The 20,726-nt window shown below is 45.3% G+C and overlaps 1 protein-coding gene across 1 annotated transcript in view; it reads left to right on the forward strand.

The window, feature by feature from the left end:
- The first annotated feature begins 9,395 nt into the window (after nt 1-9,395).
- LOC141100726 (histone H2A.Z-like) overlaps nt 9,396-20,726 on the forward strand; it is a 29,971-nt gene continuing 18,640 nt past the window's right edge. Inside the window, exon 1 of the mRNA XM_073589393.1 lies at nt 9,396-9,487. Coding sequence (XP_073445494.1) covers nt 9,428-9,487 — 60 coding nt within the window. The 5' untranslated portion in view covers nt 9,396-9,427. The remainder of the gene's footprint in view (nt 9,488-20,726) is intronic.

Below are 20,726 nucleotides of genomic sequence, written 5' to 3' on the forward strand. Positions count from 1 at the left end.
CTCGAACCATCTGCACACCCCAATACAGCAAACCATCTTCCATTTGAAGCCACTCCCTTTGTCAGAGGATCTGCAGTATCCCTGAGGACAGGGCATCTCACTCACTCTGGCTGGGGAGTTGTTTTAGGACCACCCATTGTCTCAACTGAGCAAGTTCCCTGTTTTCCTGATGAAGCCACACCCAGACATCTCAAGGTCGTCCCAACAGGTGTTTTCCCGACGCCTCTTTGACCTGCTCCCGCATCATCGCCAATGCCCTGGCGAGGTTCTTGAACCCAGGTATCTCTTCTGCCTCCAACTCTTCATCTCAGTCCCGGACATGTCGCTCGTGAGTCACTCTGAACAGGGTGTTGACATGTGTATTCTTAGCTCCTTTTCTGTATGCGATTTTGTATCGATATTTTGCCATACGGGCCACCCATCTTTGCTCCAAGGCCCCAAGTTTTGCATTTTCTAGGTGGGCTAGAGGATTGTTGTCAATGCGTACCAAGACTTCGGATCCCGACTTCTCGGTCATCGCCTACACTAAAGCCAGTAATTCCAGCTTATAGGAATTATGGTTGGCTTGGTTTCGTTCTGAGTCATGGAGAGATCGGCCCGTGTAGGCAATCATTCGTTCCTTTCTGTACTGTACCTGGGACAATACAGACCCTAATACCTGGAAACTTCCATCGGTGTGAAGGATGAAAGGTTGAGGGAAGTCTGCCAAGGGCAGTATGGGTGCTTCAGTCAGAGCCATCTTCAGGGCTCGAACAGCTTCTTCCTGACTATTCCCCCACTATTCCCCCACTGGATGGTCCCATTCTACTTTAACAAACCGTCAATAGTACCCCGTAAGCCCCAGAAAAGCCTGCACGTCCTCCACTGTTTTCGGAGTGGGACAATCCTGTACTGCCGCTATCTTCTCACGTGTAGGTCTTACTCCCTCAGCAGATACAACATGTCCGAGGTATTCAATTTGCTTGCGGAAAAGGTGGCACTTCTGAGGTTTCACTTTCAGGCCATGCTTTTGTAGCCAACTCAACATCTGCTCCAGACACCGGAGATGTTCCTCAAAAGTGGCTGCATAGACAATGATGTCATCCAGATAAATGAGGGTAACTTCAAAGTTCAGGTCTCCCAAACACTGTTCCATCAGCCGCTGAAAGTTTCCAGGCGCGTTGGTAAGACCGAAGGGCATCCGGTTGAATTCGAACAACCCCATAGGCAGTATGAACTGTAATGTCAATAGAGGCAAGCTTCCAAGAGTGGACCCTCTGGGTCGTGGTACCGAACCTCCCCTGAGTGAGCGAACCAGGTAGAACCAACCCCTATACAGGGATCTTTTGGGGCAGGCCCAGGGACCTCAAATACCACGACAGCCGGAGCCAGAGGGCGCCTCGAAGGAATAGCGAACAAACATACACTAGACAGACGAAACTAGGAGGATAGGGAGATAGGACAGAAACGGCGAACAGGGGAAGGTGGAGAGGATCAGGAGCTGTAAGACCAGGATCCGGTGGAGGAGGACACTCAGCAACGGAACAGGAACAGGGGCCGACAGGAGGGAACGGAGGAGGCCGGAGCTGTAGGAGACACAGAGGGACAAAGTCTTGTGACCACAAGAATGGCTGAAGTACAAGGGAAAAAATACGCAAGAGAGGGCCTAAGTAAAGGTACAGAGAAAATACACAATAAACAGGCGCCTCGCCTAAGGGAGGGCTGCCTGATATACCTGCTGCAAGCCTTCCATTGGACAAGCAGTGCTACCAGGTCAGGTCACCGCAGCTGCAGAAAATCCCATGAGTTCGCGCAGTTGGGGCCTAAGGCGCATGCGCGAAGCTGCCGTGCGTGAGGCTGACCGTGCAGGGGGATGCGCTGCAATGCCCGAGCAGCTGAGCGTCAGGATGCTGGAGCGATGAGGCGAAAAGCGGGGCCGAACGGGACCAGCAGCAGCAATGGGAAGGCAGGCAGACAAAAAACCAGCAGTGGAGGACCGGGCAGTGCCAGCAGCAGAGGACCGGGTGAGCACCTTGCTAACATGAACGCTGTCTTTGGTCGGTCTTGCTCAGCCATGGGCACTTGCCAATATCCACTGGCCCGATCTAATGACGAGAAGTCCTTAGCTTTTTCCGGGACAGACAAGAACTCCTCAATTCTTGATGGGGGATAAGAGTCCCGAACTGTACAGGCATTTAGTCGCCAGTAGTCAACACAAAAAGGCAGGGTTCCGTGCTTTTTCCGAACTAGAACGATAGGAGCTGGCCACGGGCTCTGACTCTCCCGTATGACCCCACGCTGTAGCATGTGTGCCAACATTTCTTTCAACTCATGGTACATTTGCAGCAGGATCTGTCGATAGCGCTCCCGAACCGGTGTGGCATTTCCTGTGGGGATCTCGTGAGTTATGGCTGTGGTGCACCCGAAATCATCGTCAAGACGGGCAAACACATCTTGGTACCGCCCCAGCATAGCTTCCACTTATTGCACCTGCTGCCTCAAGAGTCCCATCAGTTCAGCCCGCATCTGTTGCAGGATCTGGCTTCCTTCTCTCATCATACTGAAGACTCTGAGGACATGGTGAAGGATACAGTCCAGTTATCTCCTTGTTTCACCTGATCAGCCTCTGGTGGTGTCGGTTCTTCCAGCATACCCAGTACTTGGGCCACTTCACTCTTGGGTGATAGCGTGAGATCATCCTCCCCTTGGTTAACACACCACACCACTACATTACCGTTGTGGACAGCGGTTAATATCCAAGCAATGAGGAGTCCTGAAGGCAGTTGATCTAGTAGGGTGTGCTCTATTTGGACTTCCACTCCTTCGAGGTGTGTACAGGCACGCACAGACAGCGTGAGCACAGTCTGGCCAGGTTGTAAAACGAGCTTGGCAGCGGCCATAACGACCACCTTCCCCAGGACTTTTCCTTCTCTCGACGTTTCTTGAGCCTGGGCTACCCGAAACAGTTGCTTGAACACCTTTCCTTGGGGGGTGCAGGGGTTCCATCAATTGACAAAAGCATCTGATGACTCATTAACTAGGACGGTCCCAAGTTCCTTCAGCACATTCATTCCTAGCATCACTGTAGGGCCATTGCCAGTGTCTCACTACTCCTTTTCTACCCACATCTTTGCCACACGGTAATTTGCATCCAGAAACCCCTGCGACTGGGATGGGTAATTGGTTGGCTGCTCTCAGCTTGATCACTGGGACCCATTCAAGCCACATTGCCCCAGAAAAGTGACGTCTGTAATAAGTTTCTGGCATGGTAGTCACTTGGGAACCGGTATCAACTAAGAAACGGATGGCTCGGCCATCCATTTCAGCCCATACAAGGGGGCACAGGGAAATTAAACTTGCGGGACTTCTTTCTCTCCTTCTTGGCTGCTCAGGCTCCGGGTAGCGTCCCCCAGCCACAAAGCTTACTAGTTTAATGGCCGAAGGGCGAGTGGTCTCCCCCGCCGTGCGCACCTTCGATCAATATGTCTAGTGTTTCTACACCTAAAACCAATAGGCTATCTTTCTGCGCAAGATTGTCCCTTTTCCTGACGGGGCTCTGGGTCGATTCTGCCTCCAGAGGGGTTCAGGATCACTAGGGGTTTCCTTCTTAAGTCGGAACACTCTTCCTGCATGTCCTGAATTTCCTTACGGATTTCTCTCACCCATTCTGGTTCAGCTGCGGGCAAAGTAGATATCTCACTGCTCCGGACCTTCCCTGCCGAGCCTGCCTTCCCCTGCTCTTGCTCGCACACACTTGCTTCTGGCCCAACTTCTAGAAGAGACAAACACACATTGACTCGCAAGCGCTCCCGCAGGGCTGGTTTAAGGAGCGCATCCCTGAGGCCTGCCACTAGTTGTTCCCTCAAAATTACATCAGGGAGCCCCACACCCACATCATCGCGGCATTGATCTCCTGTAGCGTGTTCATGTATTGGGTCGCAGACTTCCCCTCCCTTTGGTCACGGCTAAACAAGCTCATCCGCAATTCAACGATATCCGTGGGGTCCCCATGCATCTCCTCCAACATCTGTAACACTATGGTGAAAGTGTTCCTCTCGTGTAGGGGCCAGAACATGTAAGGGGTTACAAGGACTGATGCGTGCCCCTATCCCTTTAATTACATCCCGGCTAAATGTCAAGTATTAAGACTGTATGTGTCTCGTCATCTGGTACTGTGTACTATTGTAGATTGTAAGTTCTCACGAGCAGGGTCGTCTTATTTTACTTTAATTATTGTATTGTTAACGTTGTTACTTATGACTTGTGTTTTGAAACTGTTAAACTGTAAAGCGCTGCGAAATATGTTGGCACTATATAAATAAAGATTATTATTATTATTATTACTGTGTATAAGGGTGCATGTGCCCGCAAAAGCATACCAGCACACGGCTTGCGTACCCAACGCTAAATATAGGGGACGCAGGTCGCATGCAGCGTCATGCGCCCATAGGAGGAGCTGACCAGAGAGGGCGTGGCAGGGGTGGAGCTTAACGCAAGTCTGAAAGTAGCCATAAAAAAGACAATTTCTCCTATTTCCAGCAGAATGGGCGCAACAATCGCAACCAAAAAAGAGTCTTCAGCCTCCAAGTATAACGCCTAGCTTGCAGTCCTCCAGTCCGGGATAAATCACGCAAAAAAATCCACAAACAACGCTTCATTTTCAACATTGCTAAAGGACGCAACAGCCGTGTAGCTCTTTATTTCTGCAGAGCATCACTGGGCTTCCCTGCCCTATGGGGACGCAGAATAGTCCCATAGTAAACATGGTGCAACGTGCACTTCTTTTCCCGAACTTATTACTCTTATTTTTTACAAAGCTCAACGGCACGCACCGTGTGTCACGTCGTCAGGTGTCATCTCTGCAGCCGCATTGGATGCGGGGGATGCCACAACAGCACCGTCAGATCTCCAGTTGTCAGCTGGTGATGGGGACTGCACTGACTGAAGGAAGAGGCCAATGTCGTCCTCGTCATAATGGGTAACTGCTACCACGTAATACCCGGGTGGACAGTCTTCCTTAAAGAAGGACTGCGAAAATGAGGATGAGTGACCTCATGGAGGTCAACATCCAACACTGCGGAGACACCATCACATGTTTCTCAACGCAGTGATTCTAGAGCAATGCCCCCATCCCTTATGGGAAATATGCAAAAACATGTAAATCAACAGCCGCGGAGACACCATCACATGTTTCTCAACGCAAGCAATGACTAGCCAGGTCTTTCACCGGGAAGGAACAACCACGGGAAGGGCAGTCTCCAATGAAGGAAACGACCTATGCCAAAACATGGTATCCATCCACAGACAGCTGTTTCGGGGTATTGCCCCTCATCAGTGTGGAGTAGGAAACTGGCTAGTAGGAGCAATGCCTAGTAAAAAGACTGCGAAAATGAGGATGAGTGACCTCATGGAGATCAACATCCAACACTGCGGAAACACCATCACATGTTTCTCAACGCAGTGATTCTAGAGCAATGCCCCCATCCCTTATGGGAAATATGCAAAAACATGTAAATCAACAGCCGCTTAGACACCATCACATGTTTCTCAACGCAAGCAATGACTAGCCAGGTCTTTCACCGGGAAGGAACAACCACTGGAAGGGCAGTCTCCAATGAAGGAAACCACCTATGCCAAAACATGGTATCCATCCACAGACAGCTGTTTCGGGGTATTGCCCCTCATCAGTGTGGAGTAGGAAACTGGCTAGTAGGAGCAATGCCTAGTAAAAAGACTGCAAAAATGAGGATGAGTGACCTCATGGAGATCAACATCCAACACTGCAGAGACACCATCACATGTTTCTCAACGCAGTGATTCTAGAGCAATGCCCCCATCCCTTATGGGAAATATGCAAAAACATGTAAATCAACAGCCGTGGAGACACCATCACATGTTTCTCAACGCAAGCAATGACTAGCCAGGTCTTTCACCGGGAAGGAACAACCACAGGCAGGAAGGGCAGTCTCCAATGAAGGAAACCACCTATGCCAAAACATGGTCTCCATCCACAGACAGCTGTTTCGGGGTATTGCCCCTCATCAGTGTGGAGTAGGAAAGACTGCCCTTCCCGTGGTTGTTCCTTCCCGGTGAAAGACCTGGCTAGTCATTGCTTGCGTTGAGAAACATGTGATGGTGTCTCCGCGGCTGTTGATTTACATGTTTTTCCTTAAAGAAGGAGACCCGGTTTCCCATGCTCAACAGCCTCCCAAATTTTACGGATGTCACATTCACATAGACTTTGGCGTCTGTCCCATCTTCTCTATTAAAACCGTAGCCCCGGTCGGTATCAGTAAACACCTGTCGACCTCTGGTGCGCAGTCCCGCCAGAGTGCCACCACCCGGCTGTCGTAGCTCTCTCCAAACTACCTGCTCCTGTTGTTTCTTATCGAGGGTCACCCCTTCCACACAGGCGTGTGGAAAGGGCCCTCTGCGGCCGGTTGAGTATGGGTAGCTCCCAGAGCTGCGTCCAAATAGGAGACCGGCTGTACCTCTGACGGCTGGGGTGAAGGAGTTGGTTCTTCCATTGGAACGCGGAGACGGACTATGGCTTCAGGAATGGAACTATGCGGGAAGGACCTCCCCTCCGGGGTATACGAAAAGGATGCACTCACCCGTTTTGCTGGTGTAAAGCAGATGCAGCTTCCAAGACACTGTTTCCTCCCGCGGGAACACTTGCTCATGTGGTGTTCGACTGGCGTACCGGTTCAGATGCCACTTCCGGTCGCGGTGCTTCTTGAGCAACTTTCGGCTCCAGTCCTCACTGAATTAACAGAGGAGGTGCCTGTGCGCTCGTTCCTCGGGCCCGAGACTGCTCCTTGGGTTCTGCACCACCAGTATCCTGTCTCCGGAAGGATGGTGTCTCCACCAGGTGAACACTCCGGGGTCGAGATAATTCTAAGGTCGGACAGGTGGGAGCCTCCACTGGCTCCTCGCTGACTGCTGGAGGCTGGACTCGCACTCTCTCCTGCCACAACCTCCACTCAACACGGCCCACGCCTTGGCAGCTACGCACACACGAGTGCTGCATCATGGCCGGTTCATGGGTACAAGATAGCGCTGCACAGCGTCTTCCGGATTTTTCTTCAGGGTCCCGTCTCCGAGTGGAACCGCCTCAAGCCGCCTCTTCCCTCCATCACTGTTCAGTTGCAAGGGGCGAGGTCTCCTTCTTTTCATTCGCTCCCACCAGGGGCAGACCCAGCCTTATTGACAGGCATGGTTTGGCGCCAAAGAATGATGGCAACGTCCACGAAGGACGCGGTTCTCATTGTTTACTTATTCTTCTCTGATTCAATGTAGTAGTCAAGTCCGGTGTTGTCAAAAGATTAGTGGTAGACAAATTCTGTGTTTCTTCATCAACAGCAACTTCTGACTCCTTCGTCTGATAATCTCCCAGGGGTACAGCAGTCGCACATACATTTTCATCATCTTTTCCAACAGATTTTCCACATGGCAAGGCAACCGCATCCTGCCAAACTTCATTCTTCTCAAGCTCATCACTGGCAGCATTCCCTCGCTGCACAGTGTTGACATCCTGCCGACTGCACCAAGTGTAAGGAAGGGACAGGACTGTAGTCGTGACCTGTATTCCGGTGGCAGCTGTGTCCAGTCCGTCCCCTACAAGAAACAATACTATACTCCTCGTCATACCTGCATCTACAGAATCATCTTCACCGGGGCACTTCCCAGGCCATAACGGTCCCTCTTCTAGGTGGCCCCCATCAATGGAGACACAGTCCGAGTCAACTTTAACACTTTCTTTACTTAGGATTTCACACGTTACATCCACAGTTGGTACATTATAACATTTGCTTGCTTCCTGATCTTTCCCTTGCATGTTGTCACTTCTGTGCAGTACACGACCGGACCAGAATGTACTAGACTGCTTCCCAGTTCCTTCCAGGCCTGACCTCACTATAATCCAAGAAAAGTAGAAGACAGTCAGTTAGGAGCGCCAGCCATGCGAGAATTAGGGTATGAGATGCAGCTCCAGCCGAGTGCCTCAGAAGAGGAAAAAAAAAGGGTTGCAGAGCTTGGTGACCTGGTCCAAAGGAGCGCAAAACAAGGGGGATAACAATTGCCACCTGAGGAAGACAGAACTTGTCTGTCGAAACGCGTTGTGGACTATCTAATAAAAATAAGAATTGCTAATATTCTCATCCCCCTTTTTTTGCGCTCCTTTGGACTGGGTCACCAAGCTCTGTGATCTCACTATAATGACATTTCCTTCAACCTGTTTCGCCCCAGACATGAATTCATCAATCACTATGTTTGGTGACCCCTGGTGAAGCATCCGGCCTGTCTGTACCGATCTCGTAGAAGCTCCAACTCCTTTCATCTCTTTAGTTCAGCCAACTTCTGCCCTAAAAGCATTGGCCCAGGCAGTAAGACACCATATCTTCCTTTTCCTGTTCTGTCCCACTGCTAAGACCCGCAGTGGCCGTGGGTAACGTGGGCTATAACGACTTAACGTTACGTGACTGCCAAGCTATCCGGGCCTATAGCCCATGTGGACACTCGGGCGCCATGGCCCCGTCTGCCTAAACCACTCTTCATCACTAACCTTAACTCTCAGCAGCCCCTCCTACAATTAACCCTCTAAGAACCTCCTATCAGGCCCCACTAGTGTACCCCCATCTAATGGCCCGCAACTTAACTACAACTACCTGGTCTAAAGGAGAAACTATATACTGAGTGCCCTCCTCTAATGTCCCTAGGAGGATACCCTACCTTTCCCTGACTGTACATATACAATGAACACATAACATGTAGGCAATATTATAAAACAGGAATGCAAAGCAATATATACAGTTTTTCCTATACAATGGTAACACATTCAGGTGGCAGTACCATAAAACAGATCTGTAAACATTTAGTACTGAAAAGCAATCAGAGGGAAGGGGAGCATGAAAGAAATCACATATTATCCATAGATAGATAGATAGATAGATAGATAGATAGATAGATAGAAAAAAAGTAGGCAGCACTCCAATAAATGATGAAAAACAGTGGACTTTATTAGCCCATATGGTCATGGACTTCCATAGCCCCCACCCTAGATGTGACCCTACCCATCATCCTTACAGTCCCATTCTCTATTGTACACTTGCTTTGGAAAAACGAATGTGCATTTAGTAGTGCCAAGAAAGCTTCTCCACTAGGGGTGATGTTTTGCTGGGCCCTAGTTGTGGCTATTGGAGTTGCATGTGGATATACAAACATGTCTTAAAACACCCCAGGCCTAAGTACACGGCTTCAAACTAATGGGAGAGACTACCCCATTTCTATAGCTCCTTTTTTTGCTTATTTAGCCTAGTAAATGCTGGAGGGTTGCTGAAATAAACATGTGGGAATGTGTTCCCTGAAGAAAGATGGCGGCTTCACGCATAGTGTGCCTACTGAGCATGCTCAAATTCCTTTGGCCGCTCTGGACACAGGGATTGGCTAGATGATTGTGACATCACGGACATGTGCAGTAGTGCACTTCCTGAAGCCATGTGTGGCACATGTATGTATTCTGTAGAATGATTAAACCGCAAGTGGGTGAGTCAGTATCTCTATCCAAAACACATGATATTAGTCATAAACCATTGCACCTTATGCACCGGCCCTGATGGACTAATTGAATTGTAATAAGGTTCATGTTGGAATAATGTGCACATATACTAATATGAATGTGTGGCTAAGGTGTGATTATGCACTTGTATTTTATATGTAAAATTTCACGAATGATTGCATCAATTGATGATGATGATGTGATGTACTATGTATATTTGATGCTTATACCTATTCACTGCTTGAGAAAAGCTGGTCACAGCCAAAACAATTCCACACCATATGGGCTAATAAAGCCCACTGGGTTTCATCAGTTATTGGAGTGCCGCCTCCTTTTTTCTTTTTTATACAAATGGATATTTGTTTGGAGGGCCTTGCACCCTGAATTCATTTATACGGTGCTGTTTCATTTTTTCCTTCTAGATAGAAAAAACTTACCAGCACCTCCTGTGTGAACAGGTGCAAGCTGCGATAGCTGCATTATATAGAAAAAGAAAACGCAGCGCCACTATGTATAAGCCAAGATACAGATTTTACCATTGGAGGTGTGACTGCCTCCCACCTGACTCTTCACTCCTCCTAAAACCAGCAGGTGACTTTATTCAGTTCTACTTACCCATTTGAATTGTAGGCTCATGGCCCAGGAGAGACGTTTGTCCCTAGTATGCGTGACATCAGAAATCTTCATATTAACGTATTGGGGGGCCTTTTAGGGCCCCCATGCAAATCATATGGAAAAACACACTTATATAACTTTTACAAGTTTATTTTAAAACTGCTAAATAAAATATGATTAGTAAACAAAATTTTAATTATAATTTTTCACCGAAAACACCCCAAAAATTTTTTTTTACAAATTTCATACAAACATATGAAAAAACGCATAGAAATCTATACCAAACCAGCTGCAGCTACATTTCTATTATGTTTCTTTTCTATTACTTTATATTAGTCTTTCAAACAATTTTGACAAGTTATTTTTTTGGAAGAATGTTCTTTGCAGACATTTTCCTTACAAAATGAACAATCTTATCTCAGGTCCTTCACAATTAGCTCACATTGTATACTGTCCTCATTACTCTCTACACAGCTCATTACTGTGTTCAGGAGGACCTGAGATGATGTCATGGCCTTAAAATGCTTTGAAACTGGAAGATCCAACCTCTTTTTTCTGATGGTATACCGGTGGTGATTTACCCGAGATTTTTTGTCTGAAGTTTGAGAAAGGCTGGTCACAGCCGAAACGTTGCCACACCATATGGGCTAATAAAGTCCACTTTTTTCATCACTTATTGGAGTGTTGCCTTCTTTTTAATTTATTTATACAAATGGATATTTGTTTGGAGGGCCTTGCACCCTGAATTCATCTATATGATGCTGTTCCATTTTTTCTTCTAGATAGATATGAGAGAGAATGATACATAGATTTGTGATACTGTAGATATGTGATAGATAGCTACATAGATAATAAATAGATATGAGATAGATAAAGAAAAGAAAAAGCAGCACAGGCAGATAGCGTTCCTGGGTGCCGTGCCTCTAAGGCAATGACCAAACCTCCATATACACACAAAAACAAAGGCAGCACACCAGTTCTGGGTGAAAAAAATGAGGCTATTTAATTATCCAAAATGGCAACGTTTCAGCTCAGGATTGTGAGCCTTTCTCAAGCAACAAACAAGTGGCAGTGTTCACCTTTTATAGGTGTACTGGAGGTGGGCCCGATGCTACCCACCTCCGTGCAGTCACAGCTGGTAAGAAAGACGGTGGTTTGCGGCCTGTGCTGGAGATAGGGTGCGGCGCCACGAGAAGGCGCCCGCACCCCATCTCCAGCACAAGCCGCGGTCTTTCCTGCCGGCTGTGACTACACGGAGGTGGGTGTGCAGGCGGCGGCGGGTCCTGGTTGGGGTCCGGCGTTGTCCCGCTGGTGGTACTGCGGAAGGGTCTGGTACCACCACCGGGTGCCGTATTGGAATACTCATGACTTGGGTATTCCAATATGGCGGTCGGTGTACTTCCGGTCGGCGCGGTGAATTTTTGGATTCGAGGACATCCAGACTGAAGTGGATGAAGGACAAATTAAGGCAATGATATATATATAGATAGTATACACTCTATACAGGCCCACTCACTGATTCCAAAACTGTAGACACCTGTGATGCTAATTAGTGGAAACACCGTAATTTAACATGTCCCTTTTGTCACATTATTTTCAGGGGTACCATCATTACTGTACAGGGCTAGTTTTTTTTTTTTTTTTTTAATTCTGTGGAAGCATGGTTAAAAAGCAATGTCTGACTTTCATTTGTTCATTTTCATAGATTTTTGATTTATTATTATTTTTGTCAGATTCAGGTTATTTCTGTGACCATTTTGGGTTTTTCTGTCATTAAGGCTGTGTGCTCACGATGCGATTTTTAAGCGTTTTTGCCTCGATTTTCGGCGCGAAAACGTTTAAAAATCGTGTACAGAACGCCCCCCATGCATTCCTATGGCATTCCGCACATGCTGTGCTAACGCTGCGCTTTTTTCCACGGCGGAATCGCATCGCGGAAAAAAATCGCAGCATGCTCATTCTTTTGTGCGGAATCGCAAAGAATTGCCGTGATTCCGCACCCTTAGGAATGCATGAGAATCGCTTACTTCCCGCATGTGGCTATGCCCACCATGCGGGAAGTTAAGCGTCTCATGTGCGGTTGGTACCCACGGTGTGGAGGAGAGGAGACTGTCCTCCAGACCCTGGGTACCATACCCCTGTAAAAATAGAATAAAAAATCGGGGTATATTTACCTTCCGGTGTCCCGCGCTGCATTCCCGGCCTAAGCGTTCCCAGTAATGCCTTGTGGCACGGTCCTGTGATGACGTAGTCTCGCGAGATCGCAATAGTAACGCGAGACTACGTCATCACAGGTCTCGCAAGGCATTACTGGGAACGCTGAGGCCCGGGATAGCAGCGCGGGACGCCGGAAGGTAAATATACCCCGATTTTTTATTTTTTTTAGCATTTTAACACTATCTTTTACTATTGATGCCGCATAGGCAGCCTCAATAGTAAAAACCTGGTCACACTCGTCAAACACTATGTTTGACGAGTGTGACTGACCTGTAAATCACTTTCCAAGCGATGCTTCAAATCGCTTGGAAAGTGCTTGAATATCGCACACGAAAATCGCGGCAAAATCGCGATCATAATTGTGGTAAAATCTCGGTGAAATCGCGCTGAAAAAACCGCGCAATTTCTGGGAAGCAGTCCGGTTTTTGGTGTGCGTTTTAACACGCACCGTGGGAACATAGCCTAAGGCTGGTTTCACACTTGCGGTTTTTTGTGCTGTTTCTTGCGAAAAAAACGCATGTGTTTTTTTCCTATTCTTTACTTGGGTGGGCATACACATGCGTTTGTACACGTTTGTATACGCATGCGCTTTTTTTTTGTAGTGTGCGCTCGGGCGCACAAAATGCACTCTGTTGCATTTTTTGAGCGTCCGACTTGCCCAAAAAAAGACGCATGCGCACGCAATGCGTTTTTTTTTTCACCCAACCACCCATTAAAGTCTATGGGTGCGCTGACGTGCACATGGTAATGCGCATGTCAGTGCAAAAAAACGCATGATGCGTTTTTTAGGTGCGTGTGCACGGTGCACAGCACAAAAAAACGCAACTGTGAAAGTAGCCTAAACAAGGGGTACCAACAATTTTGACCACGTGATACATAGAATGATACATAGACAGATATTAGATATGGGTAGATAGATAGATGATAGGTACTGTAACGTTCCACCATGTGAGTGGACAGGGATTACTCACTTTGTAGATCTTTGAGGTAAACACTGGCACGCTCATGGTTACAATGAAGCCATTCAGTTTATTACCAAGACAGTTCCAGCAGCCCTTTGCACTGTCTGTTAACACTAGAACTACCGCATGTTTCATAATACCTATAACTACCATTAGGGGTCATTTTGACCCCCATTCAAAAGTACTGACTCTGGAGTAAAAATAACTTTTTTGTTGCCAACAAATTAAAGAACATTTTTTTAACTTAGTAGGAACAGTGTTAAGTTCAAGTACAACACGCATTTTCCTTTTACATGGTCATAGCATGTGGTGTCCAACAGTTAACACAAACAGTACTTTCTTCCACTTTCCCAGTGCATTTTCCACAAACTGTTTTGTTACAACTTGTGCAAGTTTTAGTTGTTTTGTTTTCGTTGCATCTTCCAACTCCACATTTTCGACGCTTGCGGATTTCTTGTCCTTTTGTTTGTGGTTCAGACATTGCGGATGATGGGCCACTTCTTCTGACTCATTTTCAGATAAATTCTGAAGACATTTCAAAATTTCATCACTTGTCAGACCCCTCTGCTTACTCATGCTTCAAATATACGTCGCAAAAAGGGACTTGTAAGATTGCAGAAGTAATAAAACGACACTGTACAAACATGCAGAGTTGTAGCTTCAACTGTAATGTTTGCTACTGAAGTGCATACAGAAATCGCTACAAGAGACATGGATCAAACATGTTCAGACAAGTTTAGACAAAACATAACGCTGAATCATCCCTGATATGCAAAGATACAATTATACTCTACAACTAGGGAGAAGCACTGTGATTTTCTGTACTCTGTAATATTAGGTGACTTGCCTGCTACTATTTTATGTATGGGGTCTTATTGACACCTTCAGTACTTAAAGGTATGAAATGTAAAATCCGGCCCATGAAAAAGTTACAATTCATTTTTGTGTCCTAAAATATACACTGCCATGAATAAATAAAAGTCACAAAAAGTCAGAACTCATTTGTTAAAATGTTAGAAATGATAGGAAAAAGAAATAGCAAAAGGGTCAAAATGACCCCTCCGGTAGTTCTAGTGTTAAACATTCAGCTTTAGGAAATGAATACAGTTTCACACTGACCCCGGTCAGTATAACACAGAAGCCTGTTCGTTACCTGATGGTGTCGGCCACACAGGTTCCCGGATCCCTCTTGTCCTCAGAGGTATCTGTAAACATGGAACAAAATACAGTCTTTTCCTGAACAATATTTCTCACTGACCCCGGTCAGTATAACACACGGTTGTCAAGACCGTTACCTGTTGGATCGGCCACACAGGTTCTCGGATGCCTCTTATCCTCAGAGGTATCCGATAAATATCCATTCACACACAGTCTCTTTCTGACCTCGGTCAGTATCACATGGTTTTCAAGACCGTTACCTGTTGGCCACGCAGGTTCCCGGATCACTCTTACCGCAGAGGTATCCTGTACACATTTCTCTGACCCCGGTCAGTATCACACGGTTTTCAAGACCGTCCGCTCCTTTTGGCTCAGAGTTGCCGGCACAGCTTCCCCAGGCTATGCGATGTCCGAGCCTGGAGCATGGGAGCTCTGTCTGGGCTGACAGACTCCAACACACTCTCACATGTGCAACACACCTTCCTTAGATAGCCTGTAACCACTCCCAGTTACCTACCACATGGCTAATCACATGTTCATGACCTCATCACAGGTTCTGCAGATTCACAACCACACACATCTTCAGACAAAACGGGGTACAGTGAGCCCCCTCACCACAGTGTGTGGTTCATTTCATTGTGCATTCTGTGCATATATGGGTGTGACCGCCCTCTTTCTGAGCTGGGAAAACCATCCTGTCTGGCCTAAGATTTTACTAGTGATTCAGTCGCTCGATCCTTGTTCACATTCATGTCACTTGGCAAGTGAAAAGGTTTTAAATACAAGAGTAGGGACTGTCCCACAAGGGTTGCCGTAAGGTGGCGGGATGGCTTGTACATTATTTTGATCAAAATTATGTTTACTAAATACTCTTATTATTAATTTTATTATTATTATTATTATTATTATTACCTTTATGCATTATTTGCAGTTTATTTTTTACTTTTTATTTCAAGATATTTGTGTTTTTGGCTTTTTGTTTTCTCTGGTTAATGGTCATGTGTTAATATGCACTCAGTTCAGACTCCAATTTTTTATTCATTTTATTGTGCATTCTGTGCATATATGGGTGTGACCGCCCTCTTTCTGAGCTGGGAAAACCTCTTCCTGAGGAAGTGGTGATGGCCAACTCACTGAATGAATTTAAGAAAGGAATGGATGCTTTTCTTGCGAGTAACAGTATAGAAGGTTACGAATAACATAATATTATAGGTAGATGGTTGACCCAGCTTAGGGGAAGGAATTTTTTTCCCTATGGAGAAAATTGGCTTCTACTCTGTGGGTTTTTTGCCTTCCCCAGGATCAACAATGCAGAACAGCTGCACTAAAAACAGGCTGAACTAGATGGACATAAGGTCTTCCTTCAGCCTTCAAAACTATGTTACTATTATTACCTTTATGCATTATTTGCAGTTTATTTTTTACTTTTTATTTCAGGATATTTGTGTTTTTTGCTTTTTGATTTCTAATGCAGTATATAGATGATGAATAGGTAGTAAGTAAATCCTCTCATAGATCATAGAATCGTAGAGTTGGAAGGGACCTCCTGGGCCATCTAGTACAACCCCCTGCTCAAAGCAGGATTCGCTAAATCATCCCAGTCAGATGTCTGTCCAGCCTCTGTTTGAAGACTTCCATTGAAGGAGAACTCACCACTTCTCGTGGCAGCTTGTTCCACTCATTGATCACTCTAACTGTCAATAAGTTTTTTCTAATTTCTAATCTGTGTCTCCTCCCATTCAGTTTCATCCCATTGCTTCTAGTCTTTCCTTGTGCAAATGAGAATAAAGTTGATCCTTCTACAATGTGACAGCCCTTTAGATATTTGTAGACAGCTATTAAGTCTCATCTCAGTCTTCTCTTTTGCAAACTAAACAATCCCAAATCCTGCAACCTTTCCTCATAAGACAGGGTTTGCAGACCGGTCACCATTCTGGTTGCTCTTTTCTGAACTTGCTCCAGTTTGTTGATGTCTTTTTTTAAAATGTGGTGCCCAAAACCGGACACAATATTCCAGATGAGGTCTGACCAAATAGGAGTAGAGGGAAATAATGACTTCACGTGATCTAGACTGTATGCTTCTGTTAATACATCCTAGAATTGCATTTGCCTTTTTTGCTGCTGCATCACACTGTTGACTCATATTCAGTCTGTGATCTATTAGTATACCCAAGTCTTTTTCACATGTGCTGTTGCTTAGCCCTATTCCTCCCATTCTGTATATGCTTTTTTCATTTTTATTGCCCAGATGTAGTACTTTGCATTTTTCCCTGTTAAAAACCATTCTGTTAGTTGCTGCCCACTTCTCCAGTTTATTTATATCTTTTTGAATCCTCTCTCTCTCTTCTCTAGTATTAGCTTTCCCTCCTAGCTTTGTGTCATCAGCAAATTTAATCAGTTTACCCTCAATTCCTTCATCTAAATCGTTGATAAAGATGTTGAACAATACAGGGCCCAGGACAGAGCCCTGTGGTACCCCACTTGAGACATTCTTCCAACTGGATGTGCAGCCATTTACGACCACTCTTTGAGTCCGATCACTAAGCCAGTTATGAATCCACCTAACAGTTGCCTTGTCCATTCCATACTTAGTCATTTTTTCAATAAGGATTGTATGAGATACTTTGTCAAATGCTTTGCTGAAGTCAAGATATACTATATCTACAGCATTTCCTTGATCCACCCAATCAGTGATTCCGTCATAGAAGGAAATTAAGTTAGTCTGACATGACTTATTAGTTACAAACCCATGCTGACTCTGTTTAATCACTTCATTCTTATCCAGGTACTGGCATACATGTTGTTTAATAATTTGTTCAAAGATCTTTCCTGGTATAGAAGTCAGACTCACCGGCCTATAGTTGCCTGGGTCCACCTTCTTCCCCTTTTTGAAGATAGGAACATTTGCTCTTCTCCAGTCTTCTGGCACTTCTCCTGTTCTCCAAGAATTTTCAAAGATTATGGAGAGGGGTTCAAAAATTTCTTCTGCTATCTCCTTCAGTACTCTGGGGGTGTAATTCATCTAGACCTGGAGACTTGACTTCATTTAGGTTAGTTAAGTGTTTCCTCACTATCTTTCTGTTTATAGATATCCTGGATTCTTCTGTTCCCTTAATAGGACAGTGAAGAACAGTTGATGTTACATTTCCTTTCTGAGAGAAAACAGATGCAAAATAGGAATTTAAAAGTTCAGCCTTCTCAACATCCTGTCTTACCATTTCATCATTTCCATCCTGTAAAAATCCTATAGCATCTTTGACTTTTCTTTTACTTTTGACATATCCCCAAAATCCTTTATTATTGCTTTTGACATTTCTTGCAAGCCTCAATTCATTGTCAGCTTTAGATAATCTGATTTGTGCCCTGCAGGTTCTGCAGACAGCATTATATTCTTCTTTAGATATGCCTCCCTCTTTCCATTTATAAACATTTTTTTCTTCCTTTTTAGCATGTGCTTAAGTTCTGTGTTCATCCATCCTGGCTTCCTTAAATGCTTCCTATTCTTCCCTCTTTTCGGAATTGTTAACAATTGTGCTTTGAGAATTTCATTTTTAAAGATTTCCCATCCTTCATGGACATTTTTGTCTTTAAGGATGTCCAGCAATTGGATCCCTCCAATTCTCTTTCTGAATCCCTTAAAATCTGCCTTTCTGAAATCTAACCTTGACGTCTGAGTCTTCACAGGTCTTCCTCCTCTAGTTATCCAAAATTCTAAAATAGTATGGTCGCTACCTCCTAGGGTCCCAGCCACTTTTACCTCCTCAACCATTTCCTCCCTGTTTATAAGGATTAGATCCAAGGTAGCAGTTCCTACCTGGTGCACATGAAGTGTGTCCCCCGGATGCGCCCTCCCCAAGATACATAGATTTAAATTCAGAAAAAGAGAGGCAGCATGTGATATTACAGTTTTTCTTTTTTAATAAATTTGCAAAAATTTCTACATTTCTGTTTTTTTCGAGCAAGATGGGGTGCAGAGTGTACGTAAATGAGAACAAAAATTAACTATTTTGAATTTACCAAATGGCTGCAATGAAACAAAGGGTGAAAAATGTAAAGGGGTCTGAATACTTTCTGTACCCACAGTATCTGCAATTTTCTCCGTGAAATGTGCTGCTGAGAACGATGATTTTTGTATTGTCATAACCAATCCAATCACTTGATGAATAGGCAGCATTTTACTTGTTTAGTATAATGCGCTTCATAGTCCTCCACATAGTATAATACACACCCCATAGTGCTCCACATATATTGTGCACGACAGCCCTCCATATAGTATAATGCGCATCCCATAGTACTCAATATAGTATAATACACTCTCCAATAGTTCTCCATATAGTATGATATACTCCCCATAGTCCTCCGTATAGTATAATACATTCCCCGTGGTCCTCCATTTAGTATAATACATGCCTTGCAGTCCTTCATAGAGTAAAATACATTCCCCATAGTCCTCCATATAGTATAATGCAACCCCATAGTATAATGTACCCCCCATATTCCTCCCTAGGGTATAATGCACATCATAGTCCTCCATATATTAAAATACACTCCTCAGTCCTCCAAGTAGTATAATAATAATACATTTTATTTCTATAGCGCCGACATATTCCGCAGCACTTTACATTTCAGAGGGGACTTGTACAGACAGTAGACATTACAGCATAACAATAGTCACATAGATCATAACAGACACCAAGAGGAATGAGGGTCCTGCTGGCAAGCTTACAATCTATGAGGAAAAAAGGTAGACATGGGTGGTAACAATTGCCCTGATTGTTTGGACCAGCCAAAATGTTAAGTGTGTAACAGTACAGACTCAGAGGGCTAGTAGGTGCATAAGGCATGTGGGAACATGATGCGGGGAAACTGGTTATGGTAAAACTTTTGACTGTGCCACACAGGAATAGTTAGGTTAATGTGTTGAGGCAATAGACCAGTCTGAATAAATGCGTTTTCAGGGCACACTTAAAATTGTAGGGATTGGGGACTAATCGTATTGACCTGGGAAGTGCATGCCAAAGAATTGGAGCAGCACGCGTATAGTCTTGGAGACGGGAGTGGGAGGTTCTGATTATTGAGAATGATAACCTCAGGTCATCAGCAGAACGGAGGGCACGGGTAGGGTGGTAGACTGAAACGAGGGAAGAGATGTAGGGTGGTGCTGATCCATGGAGAGCTTTGTGGGTGAGGGTAATAAGTTTGCACTGGATTCTGGAGTAGATGGGTAGCCAGTGTAATGACTGGCACAAGGTAGAGGCATCGTTGTAACGATTGACGAGGAAAATGATCTGGCTGCAGCATTCAAGACAGATTGGAGGGGCTAGAGTTTGGTAAGAGGGAGACCGATTAGAAGAGTTACAATAGTCCAGACGAGAATGAATAAGAGAAACAGTAAGAGTTTTTGCGGAATCAAAAGTAAGAAAAGGTCGAATTCTAGAAATGTTTTTGAGGTGCAGATAACAAGAGCGAGCCAGTGATCGGATGTGGGGGGCAAATGAAAGTTCGGAGTCAAGTATGACCCCAAGACAGCGGGCTTGTTGCTGGGGAGTAATAGTGGAACCACACACAGAAATGGCAATGTCGGGTATAGGTACATTAGTAGAGGGAGGAAACACAAGGAGTACAGTCTTTGACAGGTTCAGTTTCAGATATAGTGAGGACATGATGTTAGACACAGCATTTAGACAATCGCTGGTGTATTTTAACAAGGCAGGTGTGATATCAGGAGAAGTAGTGTATAATTGGTTATCATCAGCATAGAGACGGTACTGGAAACCAGATCTACTGATTGTTTGACCAATAGGGGCAGTATACTAAGAGAAGAGAAGGGGGCCTAGGACTGATCCTTGAGGAACCCCAACAGTAAGGGGAAGATGAGAGTAGGAGGAACCAGCAAAAGATACAGTAAAGGAGCAGTCAGAGAGATAGGAGGAAAATCAGGAGAGAATGGTGTCTTTGATGCCAGTGGAGCGGAGCATAGTGAGGAGGAGCTGATGATCCACAGTGTCGAATGCTGCAGAGAGAGCCAAGAGAATTAGCATGGAGTAGTGACCATTAGATTTAGCTGTTAGTAGATCATTAGAGACTTTAGTGAGGGCAGTTTCAGTAGAGTGTAGAGAGCGGAAACCGGATTGGAGAGGGTTGAGAAGAGTTATCAGAGAGATAGTGGATCAGACGGGAGTGGACCAGGCGTTCCAGGAGTTTAGAGATGAAGGGAAGATTAGAGACAGGTCTATAGT

The sequence above is a fragment of the Dendrobates tinctorius genome, unplaced genomic scaffold (genome assembly GCF_039654945.1).
Source record: "Dendrobates tinctorius isolate UK_male_01 unplaced genomic scaffold, ASM3965494v1 ptg000011l, whole genome shotgun sequence".
NCBI lineage: Eukaryota > Metazoa > Chordata > Amphibia > Anura > Dendrobatidae > Dendrobates > Dendrobates tinctorius.